Source organism: Rhinatrema bivittatum, chromosome 7 (assembly GCF_901001135.1).
Source record: "Rhinatrema bivittatum chromosome 7, aRhiBiv1.1, whole genome shotgun sequence".
NCBI classification, from domain to species: Eukaryota; Metazoa; Chordata; class Amphibia; order Gymnophiona; family Rhinatrematidae; genus Rhinatrema; species Rhinatrema bivittatum.
Genome location: NC_042621.1, coordinates 124201110 through 124223942, shown reverse-complemented (window position 1 = coordinate 124223942; position 22833 = coordinate 124201110). Strand labels below are relative to the sequence as shown.

Here is a 22833-nt window from a genome sequence, read left to right as displayed (position 1 = left end):
CAAACTGAAGAAGCAAAAGTGAGAATTTGAACCTAGGTTTCCCTCATGGCAGCACTGAGGAATCATGCAGGTCCAGATCAGTATAAATATTAAAGAATCCTATCCATAATCAAATAAGAAATTCTATTTTTCCTTTTTCTCCTTTGAATCCAATGGAGTAGAACTGTGAGCATGTTTTTAAGTATATTTAGTTTAATTTTATTTCTAAATTCTTCTATTCCGCTAATCCTATAAAATTGTGCAGAGCAGATTATAAGACATTCATAGCTGTACAACTATACATAACATAAATACTGACATGTTTATAAATGTAGAAAAAACAAACCAATAGGTTATACAAATACTTGTTTAAAAAGAGTGGCCTTAACCTTTTTTCAAAAGCCTAGTCAATTTCACCTCTTAGTTCACAAGAGAGCTCGTTCCACATAGCAGGACCTGCAAATTAAAATGTCCTAGAACGCATTTCCTGTGCACTGTAGTCCCACAGTACTGGTACCCAGGGGAACTCCATAAGCCTCAGCATAATGCTGTGATTGATTTGTGTACTTGTAATCAGCCTCGCCTCAGCATTCTGCGCTAAGCGCAGGACATGTAGCAAGAGTTTTGGCAATCCCAGATATAAAGACTTTTGATAATCTACCTTAGTTAATACCAGTGATTGCATAACAGTCCTGAAATCATCATAAGATGCAAAAAAAAAAAAAAAGAGATGGGGCAGAGACAGACATAAATCCATCACAATGAACCAGTTCCTCCTATATACAAGTGCAGGAGAAGAGAGAAGTCAATGTGGTGCAGGCAGCCGGCTCAGTCAGTCACCTTGGCTGCCGCATGTGGCTGCCAGAGCTCCTCCACCGCTGCTGCTCCCAGCACTCAGAATAAATCACATCCAGTACTCAGTTCACACTGTTCCCATCTCACTCAGGCTGGAGATCAGACTGAGGCTGAAAAGCGTCAAAGCTGGGGTGGGGGTGGGGGGGGGGATTAGGAGGTGCTATGTGCATTGTAAGTTCCACACAAAACGGGTCCCAGCTATCCATGCCCTGCATGCTGCCCATTAATTACCACCGTCCAGGGCTTTTGCTGTAGCCAGGAAGATCATGCACATATGATTACACATGTTCTCAGAAAGGAGTTCCTATATGCATAAGAGCCACCAATGGTGACTTTTGTGGCTGTGAGATGCTAAGAGCAGAGCTCAGGTGTTGGTCTGGATCTGAGCATTAGGCGGAGATGACTTTTCTGTGGCACACCTGATCAGTTCTGAAGGTACGCCAGTGCACCATGGCCCACACTGGTCAGGAAACACCGCCCTAGCTCATAAAATAAGGGCAAAACATATTGAAGGCGTCAAGGTTTATGACAATCATAATAAAATCTAGATTGTGTTTAAAAATGTGTTTTAACTCCACACCCTCTGCTTCCCCCTCCATGAACACAAGGCAAAACGGCCCAATTATAAAAGAGCCACGCGCGTAAAAACCGGGGGTTGCGCGCATGGCCAGGCCTTGGGGGCGCATTTCACCCCCTTTACGTGCAGAAGTGCCGGGTCTTGTAAAAGAGGCGGGTCGGGGGACGTGGTCTGGGTGGGGTGGGACAGCGCGCGCCGGCAGCTGGACAGCGCACAGAGTTTACTTCTGCTCCCATGGAGCAGTAGGTATTAAAATAAAAAATTAGGGGCTAGGTAGGTTTAGATTAGGGGTCGGGAAAGAGAGGGAAAAAGATAGGAGCGTTAGGGTTAGGGAAGTTTCCCCAATTAAGGAGCAGACTGAGAAGGGAACTGGAGAAAACCAACTCGCGTTGCTGCATGTACTTTATAAAATTTCCCGCCCTGTGCACGTGAGACACGGTCCGCCCACACATGCGGATGTTAGAATCCAGCGCGCGCATGGTCCGCCCACACATGCGCACATGTTATAAAATCGGCGCGTCCTTTTAAAATCAACCCCTAAGCCTTTAGTGGCTCCCGCATTCAAGGTATTTCACATTACTGCAGCTCGTAATACATACGTATTACTGGTCTCAGTAATGCGAGTTATTACTACCCCTTCCCCCCACCCGGGGCCATGCAGAAAAAAGGAACAGCTAGTCCCTGTATTAAACCACCTCCCTTTTAAAACCGCGTTCCCACCCAAAATCTGAAAAAAAATGCTCACTACTCAACAGGTGGTCCTGCTGGAAGAGAAACTGAACACGGTCAACTACATGGAAAAATGTAGCACTGAGAAATCGATATAAAACTGGAACTGCAAGCATCGCACCAATGTGTTAGCATTTGGGTCTAGAAACTCAGTCTGAGTTTGTTCTTTTTTTTTCCTTTGTTAGTTTCAGTTAAGATTTGTACAAGACAAAAAAGTCTGCCAAAAAATCTAATCTGTCTAGCATGCATACAGTTTGCAGTTTACTTGAATCTAGTGAGTGTGTGTGTCAAACAGGAAAATTGTCTGTACTGCGTAAGCAATAGTCTGCATTTCTGGATTTTTAATGTATTTCTTGATTGTAAAAGACTAAAAGAAAGTACAAAGCAATAAAAAATAAAGATTAGTGAGGTGTGCAGTAAATACAGACAGAGGTTCTTTGGCAGAACATTAATAAACCTGACACAGGGAGCACTGCAGGACAAGACTGAGGTGCTTTGACCTAGCTTACCCTCTCCTTTGTGACTCCTAGCCTCAATGGAGGTTGACTTTTTGAAGTTCCCTGCCAAGTGTATTATGAAATATAAGGGAGACTGTTTTTCCTTTTTTGGACCCTATACAGCTTCAGAAATTCATAGAAGAGCAAACAGTTGGTGGTCTTGGAACATCTTAGGTTAACAGACTACTGGCATAGGGAAGTGTTTGTAACACTTGTATGAATATCATATGGTTTTCGCACTCAGTGTCAGCTATAACTTTTGTGTGTGTGTTTTTTTTCTCTTCTCTGATGAATTTCCTAGCTTGATATATTGCAAAACTTATCAACAGAAAAGTGAAGACTGTGTCTGTCTGCATTTTACTTGATTAGCCCATGCTACTCATCTCTCAGAAAATTGATAAACATATGGAAGTCCATACTCAGAAGCATTTAACCGGATAACTACGAAGTTATTCAGCTAAATGAATATTTGGGCACTTTCTTTTCTAAATTCTAGTCAGATAACTGGGAGGAGCAGAGTTAGCCAGATAAGTTATCTGGCTAACGCCGATTATTCAGAGTTAGCTGGATAAGGTATCCGGCTAAGTCTGGTCGTCCCATAGGCCTGTCCAAAAGGTAGCTAGATAAACTTGCTAACTTGCTGAGCCACACAGCGGCTGAATATGGATCTCATGTATTTTAAAATCTTCAGACAACGAGGTACTGAAATCTTTACATCCCTATTATGGTGTTTCAAGCTCCTCATAAAACAGGTAATCCTGATGAGAGCTGCAGAAGACTGGACCATGCGTATCATGGGTAATTTCTCCTGTGAGTATTGATTGTGCCGCTCTTTCCTTTTTACACAGGGAGATAAAGGAGAAACTGGTAATGCACTTGGTGGAGTTAAAGGAGAACCCGGCCCTCCAGGGCTCCCTGGGCCCCCAGGACCAAAGGTATGCAAGGTATACCCTGGATGGGACCAAGATATTAGCAGATAGCATGACGTGTTGTTAATAAATATATTATTTATAGTCATTCTGGTGTGCCTGTTTTATCTTTCTACTGTGATGTTTTGGTGAGGTGGCTTTTCTATTACTTAAACAGCACATCCTTTGCATTAATTTACTTTTGAGTTATATTTTTTTCATAAACTATTTACCTGTGATATCAGATTAACTTTTCCATGAACCTTTCAAGGACACCTTGTTTCTTCTTATATCAGGGAGCTACAAGCAGGTGACCTTTAGGTTTTCCCATTCCCTGAGTTTCTAAACCATAGAAATTTGACCTTTTATCATTTATTTTATTTATTTAAAAATGTATGGGTCACTTAGCTACAATCCTAAGCGATTTGCACAGTGCACATTCACAATTTAAAATAACATAATAAAACAAATTAACATAAAATACAATGCAATGAATCATAATAGTGGTCTTACTCATACCTTGCTGGCTCCATTTGCATCAGGGGGCGATCATTTATTATGCCTTGTAGGCTTATGTTAGGTAAACTTTCAGCGACTTCCTAAATGTTGTCATTACTACTTCACCTTTTAATAGCGGTGGTGGCAGTCTTACTCATACCTTGCTGGCTACATATGCATCAGGTGGCGATCATTTTAGTATACCTTGTAGGCATGTGTTAACAGATAGGTTTTCAACGACTTCCTGAATGTTGTCATTACCTCTTCATCCATGTAATAAAGTAATACTTCAAGGCATGATTGTGAATCTTGGCTAAAATCTGGCCTGCTTTCTTTTAGCATTGTAATTTTTTTTTTGCCCTGACTGTATCAAATTGAATATTTACAGGCTTTTCTCCAGGCTTTCTATTTTGGAGGCTGATAAAATACAAAATGCAGAGGGACAAAAGTAAAAGGCAAAGGGCCATAGAGACCTGCTGAAATAGTCGTCTGCACTTCATTCCTTCTAGGATGTATGCCACAGCCTTGGCACAATGTTTTGCAGCCTTAAGATAAACAGATATGATCTCCCCAAGATCTCTACTGTTTGGCAAATATCAGTATCTCGCCTCCTACTGCTCACCCCTCTCTTCCTAATGCTCTTCAAATTACTGAAACCAAAATACATGACTCCACACTTTTATATATTGAATCATAGTTGGCACATTCTTTCTTACCTGCAAGCTTCCTTAAATCACTTTTCTTTTTTTTCCTGCTCCATCTGGAGTGTCCAGTTTTTTTGCAGATCTTAATATTGCAAAAAAAACCAAACAAAACAAAGCTTTCCTTCTAACCCCCTTTGCGACATTGTTTAGAAAATATTGAGCAGATCTGAACTCAGAATTGATCCCAGTGATTCATAACCCCCTTTTCTTTGGAGTAAACTCTATTTAAGATTGCCATCTGTTGCTTATCAAAGTAATATAACATAGTAATATAGTAGATGTTGACAAATAGGAACCATTTTGCCTACTTAGTCTGCTTGGTGCCACTGCCTGTGCTACTCTTACTTAAGGATATCTACTAGCTGTCAACCTTGACCTTCAATACGGCTTTAACTTTGGCCATTTCTCTTCCTTGCCCTCATCCCCTCTCACTGTGACAAGGATATCTCTCAGCAGCCAACCATATAAACTACCAAATGCAGTAGATTACTCATACTCTTTTTTTTGTCCTTTTTCTTGGAAATGTAGCAAAGTCAACCTGCAGCTCATGTGAGGAAACCTGCCTTTTCCCCCCAATTATAAAGGCGCATGTACTAAAGCTTTGTACCGTTTTATGTTGGTTGACCTTGCCTCCTCTTAGGAGCTTGATGTAGCTATGCCGCCATTCTGTGTAAACTGGTTTTGGCATCTTCCCTTTTTGCCCTGTAGTGTACCAGATCTTAACAGCCTCTTCCCCTCATTTCTTTTATCCAACTACTTTCCTATCTGTTCTTGCCACTGTCCTCCTGTATCTGTCCCAAAAGAATTTAAATTCTGTCATGGTTTTGGTTACTATTTCCTCTGCTGGTAGCGCTATCACAGGCATCCATTGCCCTCTCAGTAAAAAGCATAAGAACATAAGATTTGCCATTACTGGGTCAAACCAAAGGTCCATAAAGCCCTGTTTCCAACAGTGGCTAATCCATGTCACAAGTACCTGGCAGGGTCCCAAAAGGTTGATAGATTCCATGCTGCTTATCCCAGGAATAAACAGTGGATCTACCTTAATAATGGTTTATGGATTTTTCATCCAGGAACTGTCCAAATCTTTTTTAAACCCAGCTACACAAACAGAAACAAATTCTAGAGCTTAATTATGTGTTGAGTAAAAAAATATTTTCTGTTATTAGTTTTAAATGTACAACTTAGTAACTTCTTTGTGTGTCCCCTGGTCTCTGTACTTGTTGAAAGAGTAAGCAACCGATTCACATTTACTCATTCCACTCCACTCATTATTATATAGCCCTCTCTCATATCTCTTCTCAGCCAGTTCTTCTACCATTCTGGTAGCCTTTCTCTGAACTGCTTTCATGAGTGTATTGCTTTCAGACCGAGGTGCGGTCTCACTAATGGCATTGCAAAGACATTTTCGCTGCTGCTACTGCTGCTGCTACCTCTTCTCATTCACCCAAGCAAATTACTAAGCTTTCCCTTCTGCTTTATCACACTGACTGGAAATGCTCAGGTCATCTAAGTTGATTACTTCTACAGTTGTCTCTCGGTAAAGACTTCTATCACGGCTTGGTACGCACTTTGCAAAGTACAGGTGGCAGGCTGCACAACAGGCAACTTCCTCAGTGATAAGCTATTTACCCAAGCTGTTAAGTAGGGAAAGCATGCAGAGACTTGACTTGGGGAATGCTTTGTAGAGGTTCATACAATACTGAGTACATGCTATGCCTCTGTTTGGATTTAAGAATTGCTACAACATGTTCAAACCTTGGTGTCATGACTACAAAGAAAGGAATTCTGCTGTGATGCAAAGAATGATTGAACAGAGTCATCAGTAGATCTGGCAGAGCATCTCTAAGCTCCCTTAAAATTCTAGGGTACATTCTTTCTGGTGCTATTGCTTCAAATACTTTAGGCTTGGGAGCCACATGCAAACCCTCTCTTTTACAAATGGAGTGGTACCTAACCCTCTACCATCTACCTGTGGTCCTTCTCCAACCCCCTCATTCCAGTTTAATCAGATATTTATTGCTGAATAAGGTCCTTAGATAATAAGCATTCAGGATAGAAATTTTGTAAACATATGTTAACCCTTGTACATTGCTAATTAGCAGGCCTGCCAACTGTCAACAAATTTACTGACAGGAATTAAAAATGATGTCCATAAAAATAATTTCATGTCAATAAAAACATCATGCGTGATGGGCAAGTCTCCAGAGCTGTGGCTTCAGGATCTGTGAGTCTGTTTTACTCAGGAGTTGGTGACTATATCTCAGTGTCTAGAAGGGGTGAACCTCAGCAGAGTAAGTCCAGTTGTGCACAAAATGGCAACAGTAAAACCTGTGTTGATAAAGAAGTTTTTTGTCAGTAAAAGCCTGGCAAACTGTCACTAAAAACATTTTCATGGGTTAGCAACCCTGCTGAGTACACTGACAGCACTGTATAAATAATATTTAGTTTCCTAGTGTGTATACAGATGGATTCAGGACCAGTGGGTTTATGCTCCCCTGCCAACAGATGGAGATGGAGAAAGCTGACATCACAGTATATATAACCCTGCAGTGACCCCAACCTGCCAGTATTCTTCGTCTCCAGCAGCTGGTGGATGTGCATCTCCCTGTGGGGATTGCTTCGAACTTTTTGAAAGGAGAAATTTGAAATTCTAAATTCAGGAAAAGAAAGCCCCACTCTCCTGTGGTGATACCTAATGGTCCCTCCCCCAGTTGAGAATTCCTGAGGTGATTTACGTGGTCCCTCAGAGGTGTGCCTTGTTCAGTAGCCAGTTCCCGGAGTGGACTTAGCTGCCTGTACAGTTGAAAGGCAGCAGGTGCAGAAGGCCGAGCGTGGCGGTGACAGCAGATGCCTTCTCCCACTGCAGCCAGAGACCGTCTCTATGCTCAAATGGTAAGCGCTGAGCTCCGGTAAGTTTTCAAAAGAAAAAAAAAGAAAAAGAACTTTTACCTATAGAGACAGTTAGGGGGGTTTTAGGCCTTCCTTCAGTCTCTGTGCTTGGCACGCCATCCCGATGAAATTCCCACTCCCATTGGGGTTAGGGGAACTGGGCAGCCTGGCGGGTTGAGCAGCCCAGGTGGGCTAGGCCCCGCGGTAGGCTTTTCTCGGCACACTGCATGGTAGGCTGTGGTGGTACTTTTGCACGCTTGTGCGTGCTTTCTGCCCTCTACAGGACTTCAGTGTGCACAGTGCATCGGCTCTGCGCACTTGTACAAGCCGCACTAGGCACAACTTTTGTTTGCATAACTATTTTGAGCAAGGTGATATACTCCAGCAGGGTGCAGTAATAGTGCATGCGTCTTATTGCACTTATTGCTGGGGCACCTATAATTTGTGCGCGTAACTTTTTTGAGTGCGAGCCTTTTGAACGCACAGTTACCGCTGCTCATGGCGCCGATAAACAAGAAGCTTAAGTGCCTTTGTCTTTGTGTTGCCTGAAATATTAGGGCTTCTCAGCCTGACCTGGCTTCTAACCTGTGTCAGCACAAGTACAGATGTCCAGGGAGAGTTGTCTTCCTTGGATTTTGCTAAACTTGGATCCTCTCATTCTGATGATGATCTGGTTATGGTTTTGGCTGGAGGTGCGCCAGATCTTGGTTCTCCCTTGACTGGCTCCTCTGCTGGCAAGGGCAGTTCTGTGGGACCAGCTCCAGTTCCTTCAGGGCTTGGTCTGGACCCGGCTGTTTTTCTTGGGCAGAATTTTTTCAAGGCTTACAAGCCTTTCTCCCCCATTTCTGTCTGGTTGGATCCTCAGCCGGTGGTTTCTCCCTCCTCTTAGCGCGCACTAACAAAAATAACAAAACGTAACAAAAATTAACGGTTTTTTGTTAGTGCGCACTAAAGGGGGTTAGCGCACACTAAGCCGGAAAACGATTTTTGACGAAAAAAAAATGCATATCCACAGGAAAACAAGATTTTTCCGTGGCCACATGAACCCGAAAGCCAAAATAATCAGGCACCCAATGCACATCTCTGTTATCCACTATGACACCTAGATCTCTTTCATGGGTGGTAGCTCCTAATATGGAACCTAACATCGTGTAACTATAGCATGGGTTATTTTTCCCTATATGCATCACCTTGCACTTACCAACATTAAATTTCATCTGCCATTTGGATGCACAATTTTCCAGTCTCACAAGGTCTTCCTGCAATTTATCACAATCTGCTTGTGATTTAACTACTCTGAATAATTTTGTATCATCTGCAAATTTGATTACCTCACTCGTCGTATTTCTTTCCAGATCATTTATAAATATATTGAAACGTACATGTCCCAATACAGATCCCTGAGGCACTCCACTGCCCACTCCCTTCCACTGAGAAAATTGTCCATGTAATCCTGCTCTCTGTTTCCTGTCTTTTAGCCAGTTTGAAATCCACGAAAGGACATCGCCACCTATCCCAGGACTTTTGACTCTTTACTTTTCCTAGAAGCCTGTCATGAGGAAATTTTCAAATGCCTTCTGAAAATCCAATTACACTACATCTACCAGTTCACCTTTATCTACATGTTTATTAACTCCTTCAAAAAAGTGAAGCAGATTAGTGAGGCAAGACTTGCCTTGGGTAAAGCCATTCTGACTTTGTTCCATTAAACCATGTCTTTCTATAAGTTCTGTGATTTTGATATTTAGAACACTTTCCACTATTTTTCCTGGCACTGAAGTCAGGCTAACTGGTCTGTAGTTTCCTGGATCACCCCTGGAGCCCTTCTAAAATATTGGGGTTACATTAGCCACCCTCCAGTCTTCAGGTACAGTGGATGATTTTAATGATAGGTTACAAATTTTTACTAAAGGTCTGAAATTCCATTTTTGAGTTCCAGATGGCACTGATGATGAGGTTGATCCTGATTCCCTGGAAGATGGGGAAATTTCTCCAGGGCTGGAATCGTATCGAACAATGTTGTTATTCTTTCATAGAGATGAACTGCCAGCCCTGATTTCCCAGACCTTGAAACAGCTAGATGTCCCTGGTTTGGATGCTATGTCAGAGCCAAGGAAGAATCACATTTTGATTTCCTTACGTAAAGCCTCTTTTTTTTTTTTCACTGTGATGGATGCCATTCAGGAATTGATTGATCTGGAATGGGATGTCCCAGGGGTAAATGTTAAAGGGGGTCAGACATTAGAAGACTTGTCCCCCTTGGATCCAGTTGTGAGAGAGCATTTGCATTTTCCCAAAGTGGATGCTCTGGTATGTGCTGTTTCTCAACGGACGACTATCCCCACACAGGGAGGAGCGGCCACAGCTATCCCCGTAGAGGGAGGAGCGGCCTTGAAGGATGTACATGATAGAAAGATCTTGTCTGCTTTTGTCTCAGGAGGTTGATAAGTCTGGAGAGAATTCCAGAGCAGTTTGTTTATTTATTTATTTTTAATTTTTATATACCGGTGTTCCTGTAAGGAATACAAATCACATCGGTTTACATTGAAACATAGAAAAAGAATTCGCCCGGAGACGGTACATGGAACAGGGGGTCCAAAAACTTGGATAGGGGGAACTATTCTAGCTTAAAATAATGGATTGGATCATAAAATAAAACAAACAGATAACAGTATAGAGGAAACTGTACATTGATAAAGGGGCGTAGATGAAAAATGCCACTTGTGAGAGAAACAATCAGAGACTCGCAGCAGTGTAATACTAGTAGGGTACATCGTGTCTAGAATTACCTTAATTAGTTCAGAAAGTGAGAATAAGCAGAGGAAATTGCTAGTTGGATGCGACCCAGGGGCTTATGATCCTTGAAAAGCTTGGCAGAAGAGCCAAGTTTTTAGATTCTTTCTGAAAATCGAATGGCAGGGTTCTTTTCGGATGTCTGGAGGGAGCGCATTCCATTGTGTGGGGCCTGCTGTAGATATGGCGCGTTTCCGAAGGGAGGATTTGGCTGGGGGGGCATAGAGAGTGCCCTTGTATGCTCCTCTGATGGGTCTGGTTGATGTATGAAGATGCAGTTGGGAGCTTAGATGGAGCGGGGAGATGTTGTGAATGGCTTTGTGGATAGTTGTGAGAACTTTGAAGAGGATCCTATGTTTAATGGGCAGCCAGTGGAGGATCTTAAGGATGGGGGTGATGTGTTCTCTTTTGTTAGTATTAGTAAGAATTCTGGCTGCGGAGTTCTGAACCATCTGGAGAGGTTTGAAAGTGCTAGCGGGGAGACCAAGCAGGAGCGAGTTGCAATAGTCGATTTTAGATAGGATGATGACTTGTAGAACCATACGGAAATCGTTGAAGTGAAGTAGTGGTTTCAGCTTTCTAAGGACTTGCAGTTCGTAGAAACAGTCCTTAGTGGTGGTGCTTACAAATTTTTTTTAAGTTTATCTGGTTATCTAGAATGACTCCTAAATCTCTCACATGAGGAGTTTGATTTAATTTTGGTATGGTTGATAGGAGGGTGTCAGTTGGGTTGAAAAGCCCGTTGTTGTCATCTTGTGAGATGATTAGGATCTCCGTTTTGTTGTTGCTAAGGATGAGGTTGAGGCTAGAGAGCAGCTGATTGATCAATTCCAATGAGTCATAGTTTTATGTAAGGATTCTGTGATCGGGATGAGAATTTGTATGTCGTCCGCGTAGAGGTAGTGAGTCAGTTTTAGATTGGTGAGTAGATGGCAGAGCGGGAGAAGGTAAATGTTGAAAAGGGTCGGAGAGAGGGAGGAACCTTGGGGGACTCCCTGGTTAGAGAGGACCGGATGAGATTCTTTGTTGTTTATCTTTACCTTGAAATGTCTATTAGACAAGAAAGACTTGAACCAACTAAGGACTGTTCCCTTGATGCCTATGTCTGCCAGACGCTCTAATAGTGTTGAATGGTTTACCATGTCGAAGGCCGCGGAGAGATCAAGTAACATCAGGAAATATGGTTGTTTTTTTTCCAGATTTGATAGTATGTTGTCCGTAAGAGATATGAGGAGGGATTCTGTGCTTAACAATTTGCGAAAGCCGAACTGGGAAGGTGCGAGAATGGTGTTTTCTTCCAGGTAGTCAGATAGTTGCTTGTTGACTATCTTTTCCATAAGTTTGGCAATCAGAGGCAGGTTAGCTATTGGGCAGAAGTTTGCTGGGTCCGTTGGCCGACCTTCGCCTGCATTCATGCCACCTTTTTAGCAGATGCAGGCTGTGATTTGTTCCAAACCTCGACCAGAGGAGTGGTTTTGCTGTCAGCAAAACCAATTTAGCAACCAGACATTAACTCTGGTTGCTAAATTGGTCAGCTGATGCAGCTTCCAAAGCCAATCTTACCAAGATGCCCTTTAAAGGCTCACTCTTGTTTGAGAGCGAGTTGGAGAAACTGACGAATAAGTGGGGCGAGTTTCTGGTACCTGAGTTGCCGGAGGATAAGAAACAGTTATAGCACCCCTTTGGTATGAGGGGTTGTTTCCGGGTTCCAGGTGTTTTTGTTCCCACAGAGGGATGATCTTTCAGCAGACTCAGCCTTTTGGTAGGTCTCAGTCCTTTCGTCCCCGACAGCCCAAGAGAGGAGCCATCTCGGGTGGTGGACCTTCCCAAGCTTCCCAATGTAGGTTTGCTGACCCACCTTCTGGAACAGGAAATGGGACTTCTCTCTCTCTTTTATCGGAGGTGAGTCGAGATCAAGTCAGATCAGTGGGTCCTGGAGGTGATACGTGAAGGGTATGCACTGGAATTTCACAGTATTCCTCAGGATGTGTTCAGGGTGTCCCCTTGTCACTCCTCGCAGAAGAAGCAGGCAGTGGAGTTCATGCTTCAAAGGCTCCTCAGACTGAGGGCTGTGGTTCCAGTGCTCACATCTCAAGAAAGTATGGGGGCGATATTCCATTTATTTTGTTGTGCCCAAGAAGGAGGACTCCTTTTGTCCCATCCTGGATCTCAAGAGGGTCAACCATCACTTGAAGGTGACTCATTTTCAAATGGAAACCTTACGCTCTGTGATAATGGCGGTGCAGTTGGGAGAATTTCTGACCTCCTTGGATCTGTCAGAGGCTTACCTTCATATTCCCATCCGATTGGATCACCAAAGCTTTCTACGTTTTGTGGTGTTCGGGTGCCATTATCAGTTTCAGGCACTGATTATGGTGGTAGTCGTGACGGCCTTACAAAAAGAAGGAATCCTGGTGCACCTGTATTGGACGACTGGCTGATTCCAGCCAAGTCTCAGGAAAAAGCCACCTGGTGACACACAAGGTGATCTACTTACTGCAGAAGCTCGGTTGGGTGGTGAACCTGACCAAGAACAATCTTCAATCATCCCAGTTGGAGTATCTGGGGTCCGGTTCAACACGGGACAGGACAGAGTTTTTCCTATCGTAAGTTTGGATCCAGAGACTGATGTCTCAAGTGCGTCAGTTGATAGAGACCATACCCTTGACAGTGTGGTCCTACCTACAGGTACTCGGTTTGATGGCAGCTACCCTGGAAGTGGTGCCGTGGGCGAGGGCACATATGCGTCCTCTTCAGCGCTCTCTGCTATCTTGTTGGAACCTGCAGTTTTAGGATTTTGCAGTTTGGCTCCACTTGCCGATGTACATTTGCTCCCACTTCTAGTGGTGGTTGCAAGAGGATCATCTGAGAAAGAGAGTTCCCTTGTCCTCTCCAGCCTGGTTGGTATTCACGATAGATGCAAGCCTCCAAGGATGGGGGGCTCACTGTCTGGAGTTAATGACCCAGGGGCACTGGAATGCCAAACAGTCCCACTGGAACATTAATCGCCTGGAGACCCGGGCGCTATGGCAGATGCTTGCAGTTCAGCCACAGGCTGCAGAATCAGGCAGTTCACGGGATGTGGGACCACGTGATGACGGTGGCTTATATCAATCGCCAGGGAGGGACCAAGAGACAGCAAGTGTTGCAGGAAATAGATCAGCTGATGGAATGGGCAGAAGGTCATCTGCAGATGATCTCAGCTTCTCAGATTGCAGGAAAAGACAATGTAAGAGCAGACTTTCTCAGCACGGAGAGAGTGGGTGTTGTCAGCAGAGGCATTTCAGCTGATTATGGATACTGGGGCCTTCCGTTCCTAGACCTGCTGGCAACTTCTCAAAATGTAAAGGTTCCTCGATTCTACAGTCGCAGGAGAGATCCATGGTGTCTGGGAATAGATGCTCTTGTACAGATCTGGCTGGAAGACAGATTGCTTTATGTCTTTCCTCCATGGCCCTTGCTGGGCTGGATAATTTGCAAGATTGAAGGCCACAGGGAGCTAGTACTCCTGGTGGCACCAGATTGGCCCAGGCGTTCGTAATAAGCAGATTTGCGATGACACCTGGTGGAGGCCCCCCTTCATCTTCCACCACACATGGATCAGCTACAGCAGGGACTGGTTATTCATGAGGATCCAACTCGATTCTGTCTTACAGTTTGGCCCTCGAGAGGGCTCGCCTGTTAAAGCATGGTTATTAGGGATGTGAATCGTTTTTCTGACGAATTGAAATAAATTCATTAATATATCGGGTAAAAAAGGAAACGATCACTTTTCCCCCCGAATTTTCGTAAAAATCGTTTTTCAGTTTAGTGAGCGCTAATGGGAGTTAGTGCACGCTAACTCCCGTTAGCGCGCGCTAACAAAAAAACGTTTATTTTTGTTATTTTTTGTTACTTTTTGCTATTTTTGTTAGCGCGCGCTAACGGGAGTTAGCGCATGCTAACGGGAGTTAGCACGCACTAACCCAAAAAATGATTTTTCACTAAAAAAAAAAATGGGGTTCTGCGGGAAAACGAGATTTTCCCGCGGCCAGACGATCCCGAAAGCGGGAAAGATTGGGCACCCGATTCACATCCCTAATTGTTATTCCTCTGCGGTGATTGCCACTTTACTCTGTGCTCACAAGTTCTCCACTTCCTTGACTTATATGCAGGTTTGGAGAGTTTTTCAGGCCTGGTGTGAGAAGCAGGGTGTTCTTCCTCATTCAGTTAAGATCCCTCTCATTCTGGAGTTTTTGCAGGATGGATTGAATAAAGGCTTGGCCCTTAATTCCTTGAAGGTGCAGGTTGTGGCTCTTGCCTGGTGAATGGTGTTTCTTTGTCATCTCATCTTGATATGGCCTATTTTTTGAAGGGAGGGAAGCACCTTAAGCCTCCTTTGAGGTTACCAGTTCCATTGTGGAGTCTTAGGCCTAGATTTTCTAACCTACTGTGGCGTCGTGAATCGCGCGGTATGGGGGAGGGGCGAAGCGGGGGTCCTGCAAAAGCCGGCAGTGATCGCACCTCTGCGGTGCGATCGCTGCCAGCTTTCGCACTCAATAACGCCATCGTAAAAGGTGCTGCTATTGGGCACGAAATTGGAAGCGAAAAGGCTCCTTACCTTTTTGCCATCCACGCTGTCTTTGCGGCGTCCATCCCGGTGCTGCCCCGACTCCTCCTGTTCCGGTCTTGACGCCGCCCCTTTTTAGTGATCGCACGCAAAAAGTCCCTTTTCGCATGCGATCGCTTTGAAAAATGACCCCCTTAATTTGGTGCTGAACCTTTTGGTGGGCCGTATGTTCCAACCAATGCATAGCCTTTCCTTAAGGTTGTTGACCTTGAAGACTGTGTTCCTGGTGGCTGTATATTCTGTGTGTCGGATTTCTGAGCTGCAGGCCTTGTCTTGCCGGGAGCCATTCCTTCGGTTGACTCTGGGGGCCTTAAGGCTACATACTGTTCCATCCTTCTTGCCTAAGGTAGTCTCGGACTTCCATTTGAATCAGTCCATATCCTTGCCATCTCTGGATAAGGTCAGGGATACAGAGAAGTTTCGCCTTTTGTGCTCCTTGGATGTTAAGCGTCTTGTCATGCAGTATCTGGAGGTCTCTGAGTCTTTTCGAAAGACGGAGTGCCTGTTTGTTCTCCATGGCAGAAGTAAGCAGGGTGCTCCAGCTTTGCATCCTACCATAGCTCGTTGGATTAAGGTAATGGTCATATCCGCATATGTAGATACTAGAAAGCCATTGCCTATTTAGGTTAGGGCCCATTCCACTAGGGCTCAGGCAGTGTCAGTGTTAGTCTGTTGTCTCCCGTCAATATCGCCGAGCTACAATGTGGTCCTCCTTACACACTTTTTCCAGGTTTTATTGTCTGGATGTGCAGGCCTAGGAGGAAGCAGCCTTTGCATATGCGGTCTTGACTGGACTGCGGGCAGCCTCCCACCCAGTTGGGGAGTAACTTTGGTACAACCCACTGGTCCTGAGTTCATCTGTCTATACGCTAAGAAATGGAGAAATTAGTTACCTGATAATTTTGTTTTTCTTAGTGTAGACAGATGGACTCAGCTTCCTGCCCTCAGCTGCTGCATGAGTGTATCATTAGTCTTCCTATGGGAATCTGAGTCCCAAGGGATTAATGGTAAGTGTTCATCCAGGCCCTAGCTTGGGGTACCTAGAATCTTACATGAGTTCAGTGTTTATGGTTGGTACAGTTCTGGTTACCTGTTTTTAATCATGTTTTTTAATCAAGTTTTTTGCTAGTCTGTCCACAGTTGCTTTTGAAGAGAATACTGGCAGGCTGGGGTCACTAACAACCGCTCCTTGGGGTCACTAACAACCGCTCCTGGGGTCACTAACAACCACTCCTTGAAAGTACCCGTGCTTTAATGTACCCCCTTTTCCCTCTACCCCCTCTACCCCCTCCGCTCCTTCCCCCTTTTCGCTCCCTCCCTCTCTACTCCCTTCCTTCTGCACCAGCATTTAACTGTAAATAAGTGCACTTGCCTCCTTTATACTGTAAATATGTTTCATATGCTAAGTTCTTAAGTGCACATGCCTCCTTAACATTGTTTATAAGTTCACTTGCATATCTAATCCTAACATGAATGCAAAATGTTGTAACTCTGCTCGTTGACTCTCTTCTCTTGTACTCTTGTATATTATCCAGTTAGCCCTCTTTCCTCGTTCATTGTAATTTCCTTTCTTAGTTACTTGTAAACTGACATGATGTGTCCTACGAATGCCGGTATAAAAAAGTGTTAAATAAATAAATAAATACATAAATATACTGTGAAGTCAGCTTGCTCTGACTCCATCTGCTGGCAGGGGAGCATAAACCCACTGGTCCTGAGTCCATTTGTCTACACTAAGGAAAATGAAATTATCAGGTAAGTAATTTCTCCATTATTATCTTTTTTACTTTTAGGGAGAAGCTGGTGATATTGGCCAGACTGGAATTCCAGGACCGCAGGGAGAAAAGGTATTTAGAGGGCTGGAGAAAGGGGTAAATGGCAGAGTTATATGTGCCCCTGTCAAGAATCTCTAGTACACCATGGAGACTGACTATAGTAATGAAGCTGGAAAGAGGAAGGTGTTGCTATTGAATCATTTATGGGAAGCATGAGAAATACTTCACTGATGCCTTCTTCACTTGTAAAGAAGCAAATATAGAGATATCAGTTCTACATTCTTTTGTTGATAAGGATATATTGAATTATATTACATTTAAATTCATGACAAGGCAGAAGAACATTTGACGAGGGATTCTCAGATACAGCAACATGTTTAGATAATGCTAAGTTGGTCCAATAAATCAAGTCATGTCTAATTTTCTGTAGTATTAGTGCTGCTGAGATGGCAAATCTGATAATACTTTTGTCATAATGTTAATTTATGTATATTGTTGCAGGGAGAGCCTGGAGTGGCTGGGGAGCAGGGTCCTCCTGGGCTGAGGGTAGGTGACACTTTGGCATATCTAGATAATTTTACAATCAGTTGCACTGTAGTGATGAATTTAGAGATGCAGTCAGCAGAAAAGAGGCAGGAACAGAAGATGGAACATCTGGAAGAAGAAGACAGAACTGGACGTGCTGTCTCATGCCCTTTTGCTGTTCATGGGCTACTTATTTCTTTCTTATTTCTTTATGTGTTTACTTCACCCGAGCCTTGACCTGCATGGCTGTCCTTTTTGTGTATCTTCTCATACTGCTTTCCTCTCGTTCCATGGCTAAATGAATCGACATCTCTGTTTCTGGAAAATGGCACAACTCTGTAACATTATGTGAGCAGTTCAATGGCTTGCAGGGTCTGCAGTGAAAAGTCAAAATCCCTGACTGAAACTGATTCATTTTTACAGGGCCCCAAGGGAGATGTAGGGAAGGCGGAAATGACAGAGTACAATGAGAACATCAATGAGGCACTGCAGGTAGGCGGCTCTGATACCTGCACACTGAGACAATTTAGGTGTGATCGGGCTGTTTCAAGCCATCATGTCTTATTCACCAGAAAAGTCTGAATCCCTCATTCAGATTGGCCGCTCTGTCTTGTGAGGTAAAATATGCAGCTGCACATGGATCACATGAGTACATTATTGTAGCCTCTAGATGTGTGAATGGACAGACAGAGGAAAGATGGAAGAACAGATTACAAATTTAACAGTTGCATAGATGCCTCCAGGTCCCATTGCTGAGCATTTTGTGACACTTTTAAAGCAAAAGTCCTGCTATTTACACTGCAGGTCCTCGCCTCCTCCTTTATTAAAAAAAAAAAATCATATTTTAACAATTTTACATTTTGATTCCTGCATATTGTGACATATTTCTCTGTTTAAGTCTGGTGTTGCAGCACATGAAATAATAGTCCCAGTAATATAAAACTTCTGGAACAGTCAAAATGTTCTGTATCCTATAGTCATTTTGTTAAGTTTGTCGAGGTGTTTTCCTGAATTATTCCTGCTAGGAATGCATCACATAAACAATGTTCCTTCTTCTTATATCACAGCTCAATATGATGGGTTTGTACAGTGTATCCTCCTGGCAGCAAGTTCAGTCATCTGAAACTTGCCAAGTACCTGTTTCACATAAATGTTACCCCCCACCCCCCTTTCCCTGGGGGTCACCTTCGGTGACTGTAAGGGTGGAAAAGACCTGCCTGCAGCCCCAAACCAGGGTTCATTTCATTAGGGAATAACAGAATGCTATGGGGCCCAAGGGGAGACTCACGCACACAAAAAAACCAATTCACCACACCAATGTTGTATTCCAGAACAGAAAAAGGAATTTATTTTAAAGATCACATTTTAAAGTCCAGAAAGTTAGAAAAATAGTTGGAAAAATTAAGAAATACAGTCCAGCACTTAATATCAAAGGCAGCTTCTCTGTCAAATCACAAAATCCTACACAGATGTTACTCACAGTTTCATCCCAATCACTGCAGCAGAAATCCTCTAGATATTGTTCCCTTTCAAGCTCCCCACAAAGGTTTTCTCTTCCCTGAAACCAACTGAAGAACACAGGATCCTTCTCTTCTTACAACACTTCTCCAGTTGTGGGCTTTCCCAGACAGAACTGGTGTCCCTGAGGACCTAGGGTCCTTACGTCTTGATGACCCACAGATGTACTGGAGGGAGCTCTCTACTGATCCTCCAGCAAGCTTCCTCAAGAACATAAGAACATAAGAAAATGCCATACTGGGTCAGACCAAGGGTCCATCAAGCCCAGCATCCTGTTTCTAACAGTGGCCAATCCACCTTTCTATCCCTGAAGGCCTTAAGGGCTAACTTCTAAGATCGTAAGTGCCACAGTTTCAGAAATCCATCTCGCAACCATTTCCAGTGCTTGTGGAAACACCTTTATATCTCACTAGATACTCCTCCCAGAACCTCCTACCACTGGAAAGTTCTAAGTTTTACTGAATGGCACCTTTCTAGTGAACTCTAAACAGGGGTCACACAAAATCTACTCATTCCTAGACTGTCTTTCTATATCACTATAACCACACTAACCTACCTGACTACCATACATTATGGAGAACAGTATTTAAAACAAGCCATCCCACTAGAGAAATACTTGGCAAGCAAGCATGACCTTGTTCATAGCAGACAGAATACATTTGCATTCAGATTTCAGGACAAAAACCATCAACTTCCAACTGGGTTAATCTTTTCAAAACAATGATTACTCTTTCTTGAGGTTCTCAACTATTTATATATTAATTAATTAACTTGTTTATTTATTTGAAATTACTTATAACTCGCTCCCTCCAAAGTTCAGGGCATGTTACAATAGTATACATAATAAAAATAGTTAAAACAAAACCCATAAAAACAAAATAACCTAGCATCCTATGCAGAACAATACCATGTCAGCTGGAGGCACTCCACTCTCTAATTAGAAAAAAGGGAAAAATAAGACCGGGGGGCCCAGAAAGTGAATGGAGGGGGTGTAAAGGAAAGTGCAAGTCTTATGGACTAGGGGACCTACCTCTCCCTACAGATATATCGAGTAACCTTCTTTCAGAACCTGTGGCTTGCAGAGCTGGCTATTTATGAGCTCTAGAGAGCAGATGTGGATTCACAAGAAGAGAGGAGGCAGAAGAAGTGCTGTAACCACTATGTGACCTCTGGTCACCATATGGTTTGAACTAGGGATATCTTGGGTCAGTAGACAGATTCCCTAACCACTAGACTAACCTGGGAATACAGGAAAAGACCAAAACTCCTGAGGAAATGTCCACAAAGATGTCTCGAAAGCCATATTATCAAGGAACCAGATTGATTGGAAGTCCATGAAAAGGTTTGCTGGAAAGAAGGATGCATTCCCAACAATATGAAAGCTGCCTGATTCTTGTCACAGAACTTGAATTCTGCATTCTGACTTTGGACTTGACCTGCTTGCTTGTGACCCTGTGGACTTCACTGAGCCTTGGTTTGGGACTGGAATGAATGGTTTCTATTGTCACTAACAACGCTGATCTGTCTGTACCCGTTACTCAGTAAACCTGACGTAAAAGCTTATATCTGTACCTGATCCACTTGTCTGTCTGTTCTTTGGAAACCCATGAATACATCTCTCAGGAAAGCTGATACCCTAAGACAATTACAACAAAGGGTCAAGAAGGCAAAATTCTCCTCACTTTCAGCCCTTTTTCTTGCTTCTGAGTCATCCTGTGTCCTAAGACAAAGGATTAGGCACCCATTGAAATCTAAGGAAATATTTCTTTACAGAGAGGGTAGCAGATGCATGGAACAACCCCCCATAAAAATGGTAGTGTTGCGCTGTGGATGGAAGGGAGCGCCAGGGGGCGCTCCCCAGCACGGGACAAGAGATGTGTGCCCTTGCGGTAAGACTTCCCTGACCCTCGACCGAACCTGCACACTTCCTTGAGACCACCAACGCAGTGGTGGTCTCTGAATGGTCCTCCGACTATTCCAAGCCCTTTCGGACTGCCGTGGGGAGCTGCGGGAAGCAGAAGGTTGGACAGAGGGCAAGGTGGTTGGAGACATGGCACAAGACGAAGACTCAGATGAACGTAGACGAAGACTCAGGCTTGGAGGTAGACGAAGACTCAGGTGTTGAGGTAGACGAAGACATCAGGCGTGGTAAGGCAGACGAAGACATCAGGCGTTGCAGGGCAGACGAAGATTCAAGGCGTGGTAAGGTACAGACAGGCAAGGCAGGGCAAGGCATGGCAAGACAGGCATGACATGGCAAGGCAAGACTAAAACCAATGGTTAAAAGTCCGGAACCTCCAGGCAAACAATGTCCATACTGGCGACCTACTCAGCCTAGCCGGGCTGAGTCACAGGCCACACAAGAAGGCATCAGAGCCATGGAAATCCAAGGACAGGAACGGGCAGGCGACCAGATCCTCAGGTGCCCTACACAGTCCAGCCGGACTGGTTGCGGTCCACACTGAAGGATAGGATCTGTCCAGAGAAGGAAGACATCAGGCAAGAGCATCAAGGCAAGGCAGACATCAGGCTTACGGACATCAAGATAGACTCAGGAACAAGGCAGGCCAAACAAGAGGTGAGATGACTCCATGGCACCATCGGTTGAAGTGACCCACCAGCACCCTACACAGTCCAGCCAGACTGGCCGCGGACCACTGAGCCACTACACGCCCTACTCAACCCAGCCGAGCTAGTCGCGGATCACGAGGGATGGGTCAGCGAAGCTGAAGACATCAGGACATCAGGAAACAGGCGGACATCTGGACATCAGGAACAGGTGAACAACTAGAACAGACGAAGACGTCAGGACAGGAACAGAACAGCAGGAGAACGTCTGGAACAACTTGGAGACAAAGACATCAAGGAACATCGAAGACATCAGAGCAGAGACCAGAACATGGAACAACGATGAAGACATGGGATCCCACACAGAACAGAGTGCCTAGGAGGAGAAGCAGACGTGGAGTCCTAAGGAGGACTTACTCCTTGCGAAGGCAAGGAAAGAATGAAGACTGAAGCTTTTATGCTGCAGGATGAGGCGGATCCTTCGATGACATCAGAAGTGGACACTCTCTCGCTGTCCCTTTAAGAAGGGAGACGAGGCGCAGCTTCACCCCCTAGCAGGAAGCAGTGCAGAACCCTGGACAGCGGCCCTGCTGCACAGGAAGAGGCCAAGCTAAAGCAGGAGCTGAAGACAGGCCTTAGGGCAGGCCTCGATATCCCAGGCGGCTTCCTGCTGCTGAAGAAGAACCAGAGACGGCTTCGGAACACAGGCAAGGCTGGGGATGGTGGCCCTTATCCACGGGGAACCCATGGTAATGTTAGCGACCTCCGGGTCGCATGAGGGTATTGTTGGCAGCATCCTGGCTGCTTGAGCTACACCCGGATGGCTCCCTGCGGCTGGGTAGTGCAGGAAGTGCACGGGGGACACTCAGTCGCAGCTCCTGCCGCATGTGAGACGCGTTGGCGGCCTCCTGGCCACAAGGGATATTGCAGTGCAGCTCCAGCCGCGGGAGAGATCCCCGGCGCAGCTCCTGCCGCGCTGGTAGGATGGCGGCCTCCTGCCGCTACGGGGATCCCCGGCACAGCTCCTGCCGCGCTGGTAGGATGGCGGCCTCCTGCCGCTGCGGGGATCCCCGGCACAGCTCCTGCTGTGCTGGTAGAAGGACATCGGAGGTCGGGCCGACTGGCCTGAAGAGAGGTGAGAGCCGCGAGCAGGATCGCAACAGGTAGACTCAAAGATATTGTCTTTTTCTGCTGTCATGTTTCTGTTTTTCTAATATATCTCCTGTTGCCTCAGGTATCCACTTAGATTGTAAGCTCTGTACTAATAATGTTGTAAGCCAGCTTGAGCCTTATTTGGAAAGACAGAGGAACAACAATTATTGTTTGAAATTGCACATCTTTTGCTCAAAGATACAACTTCCTGCAACTTCTGGAGGAGAAAAATATCCTCAAAAAATAATGGCCTC

At 44.6% G+C, this 22833-nt stretch overlaps 1 protein-coding gene across 1 annotated transcript in view; it reads left to right on the top strand.

The window, feature by feature from the left end:
* COL13A1 (collagen type XIII alpha 1 chain) overlaps positions 1-22833 on the top strand; it is a 578485-nt gene that overhangs the window by 405338 nt on the left and 150314 nt on the right. Inside the window, exons 25-28 of the mRNA XM_029610690.1 lie at positions 3486-3572; positions 16835-16888; positions 17318-17362; positions 17765-17833. Coding sequence (XP_029466550.1) covers positions 3486-3572; positions 16835-16888; positions 17318-17362; positions 17765-17833 — 255 coding nt within the window. The remainder of the gene's footprint in view (positions 1-3485; positions 3573-16834; positions 16889-17317; positions 17363-17764; positions 17834-22833) is intronic.